Source organism: Ovis aries, chromosome 25 (assembly GCF_016772045.2).
Source record: "Ovis aries strain OAR_USU_Benz2616 breed Rambouillet chromosome 25, ARS-UI_Ramb_v3.0, whole genome shotgun sequence".
Classification (NCBI taxonomy): Eukaryota; Metazoa; Chordata; class Mammalia; order Artiodactyla; family Bovidae; genus Ovis; species Ovis aries.
In genome coordinates, this window is record NC_056078.1 from 12,050,684 (window position 1) to 12,068,280 (window position 17,597).

Sequence of the window (17,597 nt, forward strand, 5' to 3'; positions counted from 1 at the left end):
GAAATGGCAACCCACTCCAGTATTCTTGCCTGGAGAATTCCATGGACAGAGGAGCCTGGCGGGCTACAGTCTACGGGGTTGCAAAGAGCCAGACACGACTGAGCGATTTCACTTTCACTTCACTTTCAACCTACTTAGGACACTCACTCACATGAGCCTATAGTTGGACAAAAACACCTCATACAAAGCTTATTTTATAATGAAGTTGAGTGGTTCATATTACTTACTGAATACTGTACTGCAAGTGAAAACCAGAATGGTTGTCTGGGTACAGAATGGTTGTTAGTATGTCAGTTGCTTACGCTCTTGATCGTGCGGCTGACAAACCTGTGGCTCTCCACCACTGCCTAGTATCATGAGAAAATCCCATAACTCATATCACTTACCTGGAGAAGACATCAAAATTCAAAGTATGATTTCTGCTGGAATGCATATCACTTTTATACCATTATAAAGTCAAATATCTGAGGGTTGTCTGTATATAAAAAATTAGCAAGGGTATGGTGTCTGAAAAAGAGAAATGGGGAGTAAGAGTGACAGAATAAAAACAATCTTTATCTGAACAAACGTAGTGGAGGACTTTGGAGAAGCATCCTCAACCCCCTAATAGAAGAGTGGTCGTTAATTTCTGAGGCAGGTCATTGAGCAAAGGTGTCTCACTAAAGACAAGGCTGATCTCATATATGTAGCTGTAGGTGGGGTGGAGGAGGTACCAAGGCAAAAACCTTTAGAACTATGCCAAATTGGGATCTGCATGGAGAAGGGAGAGCATATTGACTTTCCATATATGTACCTTGGAAAGTGAAAGCAGAAGTCGCTCAGTCATGTCTGACTCTTTGTGACCCCATGGACTATACAGTCCATGGAATTCTCCAAGCCAGAATATTGGAGTGAGCATCTGTTCCCTTCTCCAGGGAATCTTCCCAACCCAGGGATTGAACCCAGGTCTCCCGCATTGCAGGCAGATTCTTTACCAGCTGAGCTACCAGGGAATCCCTATATACCTTGGAAGAAATCATAAATGCTGTTGAGTACCCCAAACAGCATGTAGCCCTTCCTAAATATGGATATCCCTTTGAGAGGGAGCTAGAGATATAGATGAGCTGACAGCACCTAATAAAACCCAGAAAAGTAAAAGGAAATGAAGGAAAAAAAAAAACAAAACGCAGCAATTACCTGTCATTGGAAATTGACAATCTGCAGTGATTTTGGAGCCCCAAAAATAAATTCTACTATTGCAAATGGTGCTGAAATGAATGCATCTAATTGTATTTGTGAATGTATAGGTGTGTGGGCTTGCATATGTCCAGCCATATATGCGTACACATGACACATATATACCACATATAGTCACTTTAAATAGTCTTCAATTAGACTTTAAAGAGATATATAATGAATTGCACCCAGTTAGGAGGGACAAGTTAGGAGCCTGGGGGGCTAGAGTCCATGGGGTCACAAAGAGTCAGACACGACTGAGTACCTAAGCCCAGCACAGTTATGTGGATGACCTGATGGTGAGGCAGAGGAATACCACAATTCAACAAAGAGGCAATAGGCTCAGATTACCTGGGGATGAATCTCTGTCCCTTTACCTTTACTCGTTAGCTTGATTCTTAGACAAATTGCTTAACCATCTGGGTCTCAAGTTCCTGTTAAAAATGATGTTATTTTTAAAATTAAATAAGATAGTGCATATGACAATTTGCAAAATGTGTACCATGTAGAAAGTATCTAATAAATATTTCCTTCTATCATTTATTATTGCATCAAGTTGAGCTCTATGACCACCAAAGCAAAGTAAATTCAATGCAACATGTACTATAAGCAAGCTCTGGTCTAAGTACTTTCAGTTCAGTTCAGTTCAGTCGCTCAGTTGTGTTCAACTCTTTGACCCCATGGACTGCAGCACGCCAGGCCTCCCTGCCCATCACCAACTCTCAGAGTTTACTCAAACTCATGTCCATTGAGTCAGTAATGCCTTCCAACCCTCTCATCCTCTGTCGTCCCCTTCTCCTCCTGCCTTTAACCTTTCCAAGCATCAGTGTCTTTTCAAATGAGTCAGTTCTTCGCATTAGGTGGCCAAAGTATTGGAGTTTCAGCTTCAACATCAGTTCTTCCAATGAATATTCAAGACCGATTTCCTTTAGGATGAACTGGTTGGATCTCCTTGCAGTCCAAGGGACTCTCAAGAGTCTTCTCCAACACCACAGTTCAAAAGCATCAATTTTTTGGCATTCAGCTTTCTTTATAGTCCAACTCTCACATCCATACATCACTACTGGAAAAACCATAGCTTTGACTAGACAGACCTTTATTGGCAAAGTAATGTCTCTGCTTTTAAATAAGCTGTCTAGGTTGGTCATAACAGAGCAAGCATCTTTTAATTTTATGGCTGCAGTCACCATCTGCAGTGATTTTGGAGCCCAAAAAAATAAAGTCTGTCACTGTTTCCACTGTTTCCCCATCTATTTGCCGTGAAGTGATGGGACTAGATGCCATGATCTTAGTTTTCTGAATGTAGAGTTTTAAGTCAACTTTGATGAGAGAGAAACTCTCTTGACCAGTTACCATTGGATTCTAGGTTTAATTTATTCCATTACACAAAATGTTTCATTCTCATTTCTCAGGGAGGAAACTGGGACTCAAAGAGGTTAAATAATACCCAAGATCTCACCCTCAGGAAGTTTTGGAACTAAGCTTTGAATCTATGTGTTTGGGACTCCAGAATCTTCCTGCTACTCCTTAAGCTGTTTCCATAAGGCGTGCCATGAACTCCTCTGAGAGCTGCCCCTGCCTGCAGCATCTAAAGGCTTAATTTGGACTCTTACTGTTTGCATGCGTCAACATATTTGCACTGTAAACGTTTACAGTTGAACACTTTTAACCAAGAGCCGCAACACAGTAGACCGTGGTCTCAATAGATTTTTGTTGTGATTCTCAAATGTTAAATTTTTGGTATGACACTCATTGAGGAATGATTCACTGAATAAAATCCACAAAGATTGGTGGTATAAGAATCCCAGAGTCAGCTGTGATGTGAAAGTACAAGCCTGGGGGTTCTAAGAGGATGAAACAGGTCTCAACCTAAGGCTTTTCCTGACAGTACAGAGGGTCTTACTAGAGATGTATTCATTATAACCATTCTTGGTCATTTATTTATTTTGGTAACAAGTGATTGACAGAACCAATTGCAAAAAAAAAAAAGAAAAAGTGATACAAATGAATGTATTTACAAAACAGAAACAGACTTACAGATTTTGAAAAAAAATTATGGTTTCCAAAGTGGAAATGTGGGTGGGGCAGGGATAAATTAGGAGTTTGAAATTAATATATATGTATGGCTGCTGCTGCTGCTGCTGCTAAGTCGCTTCAGTCGTGTCCGAGTCTGTGTGACCCCATAGACGGCAGCCCACCAGGCTCCCCCGTCCCTGGGATTCTCCAGGCAAGAACACTGGAGTGGGTTGCCATTTCCTTCTCCAGTGCATAAAAGTGAAAAGTGAAAGTGAAGCTGCTCAGTCATGTCCGACTCTTCATGATCCCATGAATGGCAGCCTACAGGCTCCTCCATCCATGGGATTTTCCAGGCAAGAGTACTGGAGTGGGGTGCCATTGCCTTCTCCAATATATGTAGTACTATATAGAAAATAAACAATCAACAAGGATCTATTGTATATCAAACAGGGAACTCTACTCATATTCTATAATAACCTCTATGTGAAAAGAATCTGAAAAAGAATGAATATATGTGTATGCATAACTGAATCACTTTGCTATATACCTGAAAGTAACACAGCATTGTAAATCAACTATAATATAAAATTTAAAAATAAAAAAGAACTAGGACTTCCCGCGTGGTCCAGTGGTTAAGACTCTGCTTGCAATGCAAGAGCTCCAGGGTGGATCCCTGATCAGGGAACTAGATCCCACAAGTCACAACTTTAAAAAAGATTCTGCAAGCTACAGCTGAAAAAGATCACATGTGCTGAAACTAAGACCCAGTGCTGCCAAATTAAAAAAAAATTTTTTTTCAAAGAACTAATTTTAGTTTTGCAACTGTTTATTGCATATGGTACTAAATGCTTCTTCATAACTAGAGATAACGTATCTAAATACTAGAAATATTCAGAACTGGTTTGGTTCAGACTGTTAGGTTCAGAACAGTCTCGTCAGGGTTCTGCATATTATCAAGCAAAAGATAGCTGTCTTGTATACTGTTCCCAACCATTACAAAGAACCAGTACATTCCTTTTTCTAACTGTGTGTCAAAGAGAAAATATAAAGTGACGTGGCTATATGCTTACTTCCTCCCTTGCTGTTGTTGCTTATTCCACTGAGGCTTACATGGCTGGAACTGCCTTAGAGTTGCTTATGTCTAAAGCCTGGAATAGGTAAATGCCCATGTGGATAAAATGCAAAAGAGTAAAAAAAAAAAATCAACTTCTCATGCAGCATAAGAATAAAGCGGTGCTGATATCATAATTGCCTCTACCATATTTCCCCTACTTTTCAAAATATGAGAAGGAAGGAAGTTTTGTTTGATAGCGCCATCATGTGGAAGTATTTGTGGTCTGTAGAAATGTGGAAAATGAGGAGAAAAAACACAAAGCTCAGTGCGTTGCCACCAGCTAATTGTGCTACCTCGAACAAATCAATCTGTGCCTGCCCTGTGCTCCTCACCTTGATTTAATTTATTTGTTTTTATCGAGATAAAGTTGACAGCTCATGACCTTTAAAATGAGAGAATGAACCTGATGTGCAGGTCGCCTCAGGTTCATGTTAACAGGGTGCCCCTGGTGGCTCAGAATATAGACTCAGCCTGCAGTGCAGGAGACCCAGGTTTCATCCCTGGGTCCAGAAGATCCCCTGGAGAAGGAAATGGCAACCCACTCCAGTAGGCTTGCCTGGAGAATCCCATGGACAGAGGAGCCTGGCGGGCTACAGTCCTTGGGGGCACACACATCATCCAGTGATATGTCTTCCATGTGTTTTAGAGGATGCAATGCAGAAAACAAATCCAATGAGGGCAGTAATGGTCCTGACTCCATCTTTTCTCTTTTCTCCCCAGACTATGTCAGAGAGTCACCATGACCTTGCGCAATAACAATACAACCTCACCCTTGTTTCTGAACATCAGCTCTTCCTGGATTCACGGCCCTTCGGATACAGGGCTGCCCCCAGGAACGGTTACTCACTTTGGCAGCTACAACATTTCTCGGGCAGCTGGGAATCTCTCCTCTCCAAATGGCACCACCAGTGACCCTCTCGGAGGTCATACCATCTGGCAGGTGGTCTTCATTGCATTCTTAACGGGCGTCCTGGCCTTGGTGACCATCATTGGCAACATCCTGGTGATAGTGGCATTCAAGGTCAACAAGCAGCTGAAGACAGTCAACAACTACTTCCTCTTAAGTCTGGCCTGTGCCGACCTGATTATTGGGGTCATTTCGATGAATCTGTTTACTACCTACATCATCATGAACCGATGGGCGTTAGGGAACCTGGCCTGTGACCTCTGGCTATCCATTGACTACGTGGCTAGCAATGCCTCCGTCATGAACCTTCTGGTCATCAGCTTTGACAGATACTTTTCCATCACAAGGCCGCTCACGTACCGAGCCAAACGAACAACAAAGCGAGCTGGTGTGATGATAGGTTTGGCTTGGGTCATCTCCTTCATCCTTTGGGCTCCCGCCATCTTGTTCTGGCAGTACTTTGTTGGGAAGAGAACTGTGCCTCCAGGGGAGTGTTTCATCCAGTTCCTCAGTGAGCCCACCATCACCTTCGGTACGGCCATCGCTGCCTTTTATATGCCTGTCACCATCATGACTATTTTATACTGGAGGATCTATAAGGAAACTGAAAAACGTACCAAAGAACTTGCTGGGCTACAAGCCTCTGGAACAGAGGCCGAGGCGGAGAACTTTGTCCACCCCACGGGCAGTTCTCGAAGCTGCAGCAGCTATGAGCTCCAGCAGCAGAGCATGAAACGCTCAGCCAGGAGGAAGTATGGACGCTGCCACTTCTGGTTCACGACCAAGAGCTGGAAGCCAAGCGCTGAGCAGATGGACCAAGACCACAGCAGCAGTGACAGCTGGAATAACAACGATGCTGCCGCCTCCCTGGAGAACTCCGCCTCCTCCGACGAGGAGGACATTGGCTCAGAGACCAGAGCCATCTACTCCATCGTGCTCAAGCTCCCAGGTCACAGCACCATCCTCAACTCCACCAAACTACCTTCATCAGACAACCTGCAGGTGCCGGAGGAGGAGCTGGGGACGGTGGGATTGGAGAGGAAACCCAGCAAACTTCAGGCCCAGCAGAGCATGGATGATGGAGGCAGCTTTCAGAAAAGCTTCTCCAAGCTTCCCATCCAGTTAGAGTCTGCCGTGGACACAGCCAAGGCCTCTGATGTCAGCTCCTCAGTGGGGAAGACCACGGCCACTCTACCTCTGTCCTTCAAGGAAGCTACACTGGCCAAGAGGTTTGCTCTGAAGACCAGAAGCCAGATCACTAAGCGGAAACGGATGTCTCTCATCAAGGAGAAGAAAGCGGCCCAGACCCTCAGTGCCATCCTGCTTGCCTTCATCATCACCTGGACCCCCTACAATATCATGGTTCTGGTGAACACCTTTTGTGACAGCTGCATCCCCAAAACCTATTGGAATCTGGGCTACTGGCTGTGCTACATCAACAGCACCGTGAACCCCGTGTGCTATGCCCTGTGCAACAAAACATTCAGAAACACTTTCAAGATGCTGCTGTTGTGTCAGTGTGACAAGAGGAAGAGACGCAAGCAGCAGTACCAGCAGAGACAGTCGGTCATTTTCCACAAGCGGGTGCCTGAGCAGGCCTTGTAGAATGGGGTGCGTTCAATAGCCGTCACCATACGCACACATCAACCCACAAACCTTAGGAGGGAGTAAGGCGAGGGTGGGGGTCATCTCTGGCACTGATAAACATGTTTTTATCACCCAGACGTGAAAGAAGCTGCCTGTTTCCCGGTCCATTAAATAAACCCATTTTAATGTCAAAAGTCAAATACCTGTTCAGCCAAAAATAAGTAAGCTTATTACTGAATATGAAGGAATTTATTCTGAAATAGACTTTGGTTTTTCTTAAAGAGAAGGAAATAATTTTTTTCGTAGCAACTACACACCCAGATTGGTCTGCCTGGGTCTTTTAATTCCCATTAGCTCTGGAATCCCTGTGAGCATAACTAAATGGCCCAGTTGTCACATGCTCTCCAAGGATCCCCAAAGTGTCCATTGGATCCCACGTGGAACACATCAGGCTAGTGAACCCATGGTTCTGAAATTCTTTCATACGTTGCAAAACCGCACCTCCTTGTCCCAGTAGAGCTCCCTGTCTTCTCATCGGTGTGTCATTAAACTCTCTCTGTGGACTTGATTCTTGCAAAGTACTGTTTTGTGCAGTTCAAGTTTCGTACAAATAAAAGATATATAAGTATATATGTATATATATGTGTGTGTGTGTGTGTGTGTGTGTATGTGTGTGAATTCCACACACACACACATAATGTATATAATATAATGGGAATTAATGAACTGGCAAATTACTCCGGCAATAGATGCTTTCAGTAGTTTGGTGACTAAAGTTTCTCTAGGATCCTAACACGTCAAAGTGAAATAAACCCAGTAGTGTTTTGGAAACCAGGGCTGTTTTCCTGGAGAACAGGCAGCAGACAGTGTAGGACAGTCAGCCTAGTGAGTCAGATGAGCACCATGGTCTGACCAGATTCTGAGTAAGTTGTTGCCTTTGTTGACACCCTCAACAAAGCTAAATCAAATGGGGGCCCCCTCTGTGCCCAAAGAATGAGTCAATCTGTGGGTTTGAATTTAATGGTCCAAATCTGAATGTTTCCAACCAAAACCTTTGCTATCTTACCTGCTTAAAATTTAATAATAGTGTCACATTTGAATTTCATGCACAACATTATCTGGGGCGAAGCAGAAGAGACCTCGTGAGGGTGAGAGAGGAACACAGGATTCGATTTTTTGCTACTCAGCATCTTTAAATGCGAAAGGGCTTAAACCTCTAGTCACTTGGCTGTGACCAATGCTTTCTGGTGTTCATTGTGTGACCTTCACCCAGAATAGGTGGGGGTTGGCAAGTCCCAAATCCTCGGAAGAAAGTATTACACTCTGAAAAGTATTGCTGCAAATTGATTTCTTTAGTACATTTCTAAAAAGTGGTTTTTGTGTTCTCTTCTGAATTGACCCAAATGCTAACTGTTCTGTTTGGGGGAGGGGAGGGGCGCTGCTGTGGCTGTCATCTGTGTTGCTGCTATAGTTGTTGAGGTTCCTTTTCTCCCTTTGTGGGGGCTGCGTGGGGAGTGGGAGGGGTGGGAGGCGGGGGGCTGAGGAGAAATCTTCTGTCTGTACAGGGTCTCTCTGTCGTGAACCCGGAGCCAGGCTAGAAGCTGCTTCTGTGTTCAGTGTGAGCTGGTGTTTACAGCAGATTTTGACAACAGTGGAATTGTACTCTGTGGTGTCTGTGTTCCTGAACTATTTAATTTCGTGTTATGTTTATAAGAAGACATATTTATGCATATTTCACCAAGTGTCTATTTAATGTTGATAAATATTACTCTTCAGTCTTCAGTAATGGTATGTCCCTCGAAAGTGATTGTTAAGGTCCACTTGAGCAATGAGTAGGGTATATTGTGCTTTCTTGTTGCTAAGAAGACGAAAAGGTCATCCTGTTGGTGTCAGGAGGTACCTAACTCTGTCTAGGTAGTAAAAAATCAACTGCAACTTTACTGTAACGGTCTAATACTGTTCTAGTTAAACCTGATGGGAACTGATCAAAGCAACCCTCCACCAGTGTGTTTGAAATCGCATGACAAGGGGAAAAAAGCAAATCTGCATAATTGAAAGAGTGGTTTTTTTTGGCCCACATTTGACCAAAGAGTAAGAAAACACAGAGACTATTTTCTAATGTGTGTAGCAGACTGCAGAATGTTATGTTATCAACCTGTGAATTGTCTAGTGAGCAAGTGCATCTTTATTTTATTACTCACGTTGGCCTGGCACTAATAAATTTGTGAATGCTGATTCAAGTCTCCCTGTACATCAGTAATTCCCATTCTCTTTGAAACTCCTATCTTGCCTCCCTCTTGAAAGGCTGTTACCTGTATTTTAAAAAGATATAATTAAAATTAACACACGGAGAAACCCTAAGCTTTAGTGGAAATGTGAAGTTTAATAACAGGTCTACTTAAACATGATTGTTTCCTGAATCTTGTCCCTTTATGATGCTGATAATGGAAGAAATGAAAGACGTCAGCTCTCTTTTTGTGTTACTGGTTTAATTATAGAATTATTTTTAAATCTCCTGTGGTTGAAAACTGCTTTTAAATACTGACTGACTCTGTTTAGAGAAATGTATGTCCCACTGACTCTGTTTACGGAAATGTATGTCCAACTCTTAGATCATGATCAGAAAAGGTAACTAAGAAAAATTATTTTGAACACAAAGAATTTAGAAGTATAATCAAAGATGCAGTGAAATGTTTAAAACTAGACCGTGCATTTCTCAAAGGACTTGTCACCAGCAAAGGTATTCAGCATTTACATAGGATCATCCCCAAAATGGGAATCAAATTGCTTCATTCCGTAAGAATGAGGTTTGCAATTCATGATTATGTAAAGTTGAGAGAGTAAAAGAATAAAACCTAAATAAACTACATGTGAGGAATCTACCCCCACCCCAACATACACACATGTGTTCTTCCATTCTGTATTCTCCAGGGTCTACCAGTTGGATAAGAGAAGTGAGCTCTATGATCCTGTATTCCCCCTAATTCTGCCCTTTTCCCTGGTGGCTCAGATGGTAAAGAATCTGCCTGCAATGCAGGAGAACTGTGTTCAATCCCTGGGTCAGGCAGATCTCCTGGAGAAGGGAATAGCCACCCACTCCAGTATTCTTGTCTGGAGAATTCCATGGACAGAGGAGTCTGGTAGGCTACAGTTTATGGGGTCACAGAGTCAGACACAACTGAATGACTAACACTTTCACTTTTCACTTTCACTGCTCTCTTTTATCCATCACCTACCTGTGGCCTCTCTAGTTCTCTGTATTATCCTGAATCATCTTTGACTTCAAATCTAGCCTTGAGTCTCCAAATAAGTTCCATTTCTATTCACTCTTTCACATATAATAGTTCTAGATTCTGGTAGGGGAAAAAAAAGAAAGCATAAGCTTTAGAAGTTGCAGGAGCTAAAGATCTAGAAGGCATGGCAGCTTTCTCTGTCAACCCCCTCTGTGTACAGATATGCAAGTTCATTGCTCTGGGATGGGGTGAGAGCCCTTTGTGCATCACTTGTGAGAAGGTGGGTGCACAGCTCTGATGCAGTTAGCTGCCTCAGGTCTATCTTAGGAAGGGAAAGGACACCAAGGCTCAGGCACAGGGGAGAAGCCTGATGGAGACATTGTGAGACAGAGGCAGAGCCTGGGGATCATTCTGGGTGCCCCAAGACTTATCCAAGTAGAGAAGATTCCCAGATGGGGACATATAGTTGATAAACTGAACAGTTCATCACAGCAGCTTCAGAGGACAAGTGAAGGTCCTCAAAGAAGCTCTGAACTTGGCATGAGGAACCCTGAACTCTTGGCCCAGTTCTGTCAACAAGTAATTACGTGTCCTCTGCCATGCTTGTCACTTACCCTTAAACTCACTGGGTCATCTCCATCTGCTCCTACTCATTAGCAACATAAAAACGTCTTAATTTGCCTTCTTGTAGCAAACAGGTCAAATTGAGGCAGGGCATTAGGTAAATAACTACCATGATGAATGTAAATTCTTTGTCTGATGAACACTTGAAGCATTCTGATTTTATATATCCATCAGAGTTATTTCCTTATATTTCAATACAGCGAACTGTAAGGAACTCTCACAATTTGTGGATAAATCTAGAATTTTATTGCAAATACCTCAGTCCAGGATGATCACCTAAGGCCTGACAACCTTAAAAGCAGAGTTGCTGGGTAGCTGATGTTTGTTTTGTTTTATTGGTGGCATTTCTCGAAATGGACTGAAAGTGTAGAACACAACACCCAAAACAGTGATTGTTTCTTCAATCTGACATCTCTACTTGTATTAATACCACCTCCTCTAAAAGAGTATTTTCTGTTTCCCTTTACAGTCCTAGGTTAGGCTGACTTTCCTTGTGTTTTCATGACTCTATATTGTAGGAATTCAGTCTCTACCAGGATTCATGCCTTGTATTCCACACCCAAGAGATTGGTTTCAGAATGGTAGCTGAGAGCTCTTTAGAATTGGGAATTACATTTCCTTTTTGTGTCTGAGAAAGGAGGCTCATGTTAAGATTATAAAAATGGATAAAGAAAAACAAGTTCATAAAATAACTATATTCAACATAAGTTTGTAAATGCATAATATTTTGCCACTGCATTTCAAAGTAGGCGAATGTTAGTCTTGTTGTTAATTGGACACACGTTACATTCACTGCATCACACAGAGGTGGACAGTGCACTTGGACATATGGAAGTGGGCCCCCAAACACTTTAGTAGACTTTTAAGACTGTAGTTGCCCTGATAGAATCAGGAGACTTAATAGAGTCTACCACTCTTATCCTGGCTTGGAATACCCCCAAATAATCACCCAAATCCAAAGTGGCTCTCATCTGAGCTGCATCAGAAATTCTGCATCAAAAGTAAAGGGAAAAGCAGGCCATACCCTCAATTGCAGAGAAGTATTAATAACACTTCACTTACCCAAATAACCTTATCCTAAAATATTATCCCCAGATTATAAAGGTTTATTTTTGTTCTTTCTTGAAATCCAAAATACTTATTAATTCTGTAATTTACATTCCAAATCCCAAACTATTTTTATCCTAGATTCTGTGATTTCCTTGATGAGAGAAAGCGGGTCTTATTCATCCTGTGGCTAGCACAGTATATGTCAGACAGTAGACATTCAATAAATGTTGTTGAATGTTTAATAAACTCTTTATGATTAATACAGCAAATAGTTATCAGAATTACGTGCACATCATGCCCCATGCTTCAACTGCAGCCAGAGGTCACTGGGCTGGGAAAGTGAATTAAATGAAAAATGGTTCATTCAGATGATGATTTTCTAATAAAATATTACTAAGCAACAAGGAGAAACATTTTAATAGATTTGAAGTAATAACTATAATTAAGAGGACAGGGAAGAAAGAAAATCCACTCTTGATCCCTAGTATTCAGAAACTTTTTACCAGATTAGTCAACTCTACTTAGTCCTAGTAAGTGAAATATTGGGAGAGCTGGAGAGTCTATAAATAGGTCTTCTGTTTGTACAGGTGACGTTCTGTAGTTTGGCTTAAAACATCCTTGCATGTAGTTTTGCTTGGCATGAAAGTTAGGACAGAATCTATTCTGTTCTGCAAGCATTGAACAAAAGCCCTCTCTTCATATCCACTATTCATTCCTTATATAACACATGGGTATTTTCAGCCTCCTACATACAACACTCCAGAGAAACTTCTTTGGGGCTTGTGGTTAGGGCTATGGGAAGGTGACATTTTCAGGAATGCCCCACCTCTTTTCAAACACATGGGAACTGTCTCTAAGTTTGGTGCAGGTTTGAAGAATATTTAAAATAGGCTTCCAAGGCAGTGAATTAGCACATTGATATTTTTTGGCAGAAAGCTTTCTGGAAAATGTCTATGAAGTGTTCAGTGATGCTCACATCCTTATAATTCATGAGGATGTAGAAACCACTGTCCAAAGAGATGGCTATATATTTGCTTTGTAAGCAAAAGGCATGTATCATAGTTGCATCTAAAACTAGTGTCCCCATCTTTATCAAAGGCACTGAATTTTACCTGTTTTTATTTCCTAGTGTCCAGCACTTCCTCAGTAGTCTTTTTAGATATGTCATATGCCATTTTTATTCCTTCTCCTAAAAACAAGTCAATTGTCTGTACTATAAAATGATGCCTGCAACTTTATGGTGATATTATCCCCTAAGTTTAATAGTGAAATAAGGAAATAAAACTATAAATAAACAAAGAATGTGGTTGGTTTTCTTTTTAATCCAAGGTCTATAATACAGCAACAGCTTTTTATTGTATAAAAGGATGGAGTGTTTACACTGAAGGGAATATTCTGAAACATACCGTTATTTGCATTGACTTCTCTCTTTTACATGCACTAGAACTTTCATCATGAACATTGCTGCTGTTGTAACTCAAAGCGATACCCTGTATTTAGGAGCATGTATTAACTATCTATGCACACACAATCCTAATTTTCAGACTGCACATGAAGAAAAATATTTCTAGATATATGCTGCGGATCTAACACAAATAGACTACCAGTTATTTCTACAGCAAAGATGGATTTATTTGGGATCTGCAACCTTGGCAAGCTTCATGCAAGCCCTCTGACACAAGGGAAGGGGAAAACTTTTCCTGAGGGGCAAAGAAAGTTGGGTGGGCTCCAGTAAACAGAGCCCATGGCTTCTCAGAGGCCAAGTCCTCACCAGGAGAGTTCTTCCTGCTGGACTCTGCTGGCTTCACAGAGCTTGAGAGCACCCCCTTCTGGTTTCCCAACTCCCTTTGAGGTTTCTGTTTATTAACTTTTTATAATACTTTGAAGAAGATTTTATTTTTCTCTTTTTAAAAGAAATGTTTATCTTTCCCCCTTCCCCTATGGCTGTTTCCTTTGGTTTCCTTTGCTGTGCAGAAGCTTTTCAGTTTGATGAAATCCCAGCTTGTCAATGTTTGCTTTAGTTTGTTTTGCTTTTGGAGTCAGATCTAAAAATTCATTGCCAAGACATGTTAAAGAGCTGGTCCTTTACCAGCTGGTTTATAATTTCAGGTCTTTTAGTCAAGACTTTAAACAATCTGAATCTATTTTTGTGTATGATGCAAGATAGTGGTCCAGTTTGATTGTGTTATGTGTAGCTGTCCAGTTTTCCCAGCAGCACTGATTGCAGAGACTGTCATTTCCCCCATTGTATATTCTTGCCATATTTGTTGTAAATTGACCATATACATGTGGGTTTATTGCTGGGCTCTCTATTCCATTGCATTGATCTGTGCATCTGTTTTTATGACAATGCCATACTGCTTTGATTACTACAGCTTTGTAATAGAATCTGAAAGTAGGGATGTGATGCTGACAGCTTTGTTTCCCTTTCTCAGAATTGCTTAGGGTGTTCAGAGTCTTCTGTGTTTCCACATAAATTTGAGGATTATTGTCCCTTTTTCTGTGAAAAAATGCATTGGAATTTTGATAGGAATTGTATTGACTCATATAGATTTCTTTAAATAGTATGGACATTTTAACAATATTAATTCTTCCAATCCATAAGGATGGAATATCTTTCCATTTATTTGTATATCCTATGTCTTGTGTGGTATTAGGGATGTTATTATTCTGAACCTGTGTGTGCATAAGTTGAGATAAAACAAGTGACTAACTAGATATTCAAATTTAATTATTTCTGGTGTCCTTGAGAATCAGAATTGTCAGTGTAGAGGAAAGGAGATACAGATGTAACAGAAGAAATTAAGTAAAAGCTATATAGTTTCTGTTTGAATTGGATGTATCAATATACACTCAAGAGTATTTTACCATACATGTAATTTCTATTTCTTCCCATGGGAAAGAACTAAAAACAGTGATCAAGCCGGTAGCAAGGAGGATTCCTTTCTTAATAAAGGAAACCAAGGCATCTTGAAGAAATAGCTGATTCTAGATTTCGGCAGGCAATGTATAAGATGAGCTTGAAACATCTTGCCAAAACAGATATCAAGGAAACACTCAGACTAATAAAAAAAGACATTTACACACACAAACAGTTGATATCTGCCAGAAGTGGCACACTAGGACAGTGAAAAAATTATATTCTTCTGAATCAGTGGCACTTAAACATGTATATGGGAAAAAGATTGTACTTCACCACACACTAAAATAAAGGTGGATTCAAGGCCTAAATTAAAAAGGCATAGAAAGCCTTTAGAGATAGAAGTTGGAAAGCTTTTTTTAAGAGAGTTTTTTCATGACCCTGAGGGAGAAAAAAAGTTCTTAAACAAAATTCAAAAAGCATTAGCCACAAAGTGGGGAAAGATATCAACAGAGTGAAAAGAAAGCTAATGGAAGAGAGTATTCCAAAACATATAATGACATTAGGCAAACACAGAATATATGAAGAACCTCTATAAATCAATAGGAAAAAAAAACTGCAACTGCAGGAAATAAACATTCCTTGCTATTCCTCACAGTGAAAGGTGACCTCTAATTTCCCTTCCCTCGAATCTAGCTGGCCTTAGTGACTTGCCTGATGAACAGAACACATCTGGGACCTGCAAGGGCTTCCTAGGTGGCACTAGTGGCAAAGAACCTGCCTGCCAATGGAAGAGATGTAAGAGACTCAGGTTGGATCCCTGGGTTGGGAAGATCCCCTGGAGGAGGGCATGGCAACCCACTCTAGCATTCTTGCCTGGAGAATGCCATGGACAGAGGAGTCTGGTGGGCTACAGTCCATGGGGTCACAGAATCGACAGAACTGAAGTGACTTAGCATGCACTTGCAAGACTAGATCAGAAGAAGACTTGCAGCTCCCAGCCGGATGTCTTGCAGTGCTTGTTCTGGGGGATCAGCCTGCTCTGTAAGAAATCTGACAGTATCTGGACCCCCACGCTGTGAGGAAGCCCTTGTCTAGCTAATTCAGATCCCAGCCTTGAATCATCCCAGCTGAGGCCAAGCCCTGCTCATATTGAAGATTTGTGAACAAGGTACATTATTGTTGGTGATAAGCCACTAAGTTTTAGGGTGCTTTTATGCAACAGTAAAGAATTAAAATAGCAACCCACCCAATTTTTAAAAATGAGTGAAAGTTCTGAACAGTGGTTTAAGGCTTCCCTAGTGGCTCAGACGGTAAAGCGTCTGCCTACAATGTGGGAGACCCGGGTTCGATCCCTGGGCCGGGAAGATCCTCTGGCGAAGGAAATGGCACAGTCTATGGGGTTGCAAAGAGTCCAACATGACTGAGCGACTTCGCTTTCACTTTCACTTTCCAGGGCTTAGGTAGGAGAAATAGGGAGAGGTTGGTAAAAGGATATAAGCCTTCAGTTATAAGATGAATAAGGCCTCAGGATCCAATGTATAACACGGTGACTATATATAGTTGATAACACTATATTATATAGTTAAAATTTGCGAAGAAAGTAGAACTTACATATTCTTACCTAAAGGAAAGTAAATATGTGTGGTAATAGATGTATTAATTAAAATGAGAATTATTTCACTATGTATACTCATATCAAATATCACACTATACACTTTAAATAGCTTACATTTTATTCATCAATTATACATTGATAAAGCTGGAAAAAATAACTAAAAATTTAAAAAACAAAGTTAAATAACAGCCCAAATGGTTCCAGAGTACATTTAGATGGCAAAATTATTTTTAAAATTACGTCAGTGAAGGCAGACTGGTGATACATCTAGGGCAGAAGGGAAAGATTCTGACTGGAGAGGAGCACCAGGAAGATTTTTTTGAGGTGTTACTATTTTTTTAACCCCAGGTGATGGTTACACAGGTACCTACATCATTGGTAAAGTGGTATATAAGTGTTTTGTGTGCCTTTCTGTAAATATACTTCACAAGTTAAAAAATAATAGAGAGAGAGGGTGGGGACAAGCACCCACCACCAGCAGCAGCTGCATCTGTGCCCCGGGCTATTCGCTCTCTTGTTTCTGTGTGTGAGGGGCTCCAGCTCCTGGGAAGTTGAGTGCTCCACTCTAGGACATGGCTCCAGCCCCTCTCCTCTGTCCTGCATCAATATGTTCACCTCCCTCTAGCTGCCACCCCACTCTCTTCCTCTTTAAAACAAACACTGTCAAGAGACTTGTCTAGACTCCCCTTCACCTGCTCCTCTGGTTCTCTCTAGAATCCACTCCACTCAGACTCCACCCTCACCATTCACCCAGCCATCCTGTCGGGGTTATTCGTGGCCTCCATGTTGCTGAAACCGCGGATTCCCACCTCAGTTTTCATCCTGTCCCACCAGCATCTGATCCAGATGGCCATCCGCTTCTCCAGAAAACACTCCCTTCACTTGCCCGCCTCCAGCTTCCTGCCCGCTTTTCCTCTTACCTCCCGGCTTCTCCAGCTCAGTCTACTCTACTATCCCTCCCACGCACAACACAGCCCCTTGTTTTACTCTTCTGTTTTCACCTTCAGTCTCTGGATGGTCTCCGCTAGTCTCAGGGCTTTAAATGCCATCTGCCTGTGACTCCCAAACCTTGATTTCCAGGCCAGATCTCCTGTGAATTCCTGGCTCTTGTATCCTCAGCATGTAACCAGCATCACTGCTAGAGGTCATCTACTCTCTTCAAAAGTGGTCATGTTCAAAGGTGAGCTCCTCATCTCCCCCTCCCCAAACATGCTTCTCCAACTGTCTTTGACACTTGGATAATGCCAGCCTTTCTGATGGTGAGAAACTTCTGAGATCCCCTTGAACCCTACATCCCCTCAAAACAGTAAATCCTGTCTGTTCTGTCTTCCACTTAGAACCAGAATCCAGCCTCTTCTCAGCCCATTGCAATA

General features: G+C 41.7%; 1 protein-coding gene across 5 annotated transcripts in view; it reads left to right on the forward strand.

Moving 5' to 3' along the window:
• The window catches only part of CHRM3 (cholinergic receptor muscarinic 3), a 563,657-nt gene extending 550,612 nt beyond the window's left edge, over nt 1–13,045 (forward strand). For all 5 annotated transcript variants that reach the window (XM_027962271.3, XM_060406400.1, XM_042241115.2 and 2 more), the window contains one exon: nt 5,066–13,045. In XM_027962271.3, coding sequence (XP_027818072.1) covers nt 5,066–6,857 — 1,792 coding nt within the window. In that variant the 3' untranslated portion in view covers nt 6,858–13,045. The remainder of the gene's footprint in view (nt 1–5,065) is intronic.
• Nucleotides 13,046–17,597: the final 4,552 nt, after the last annotated feature.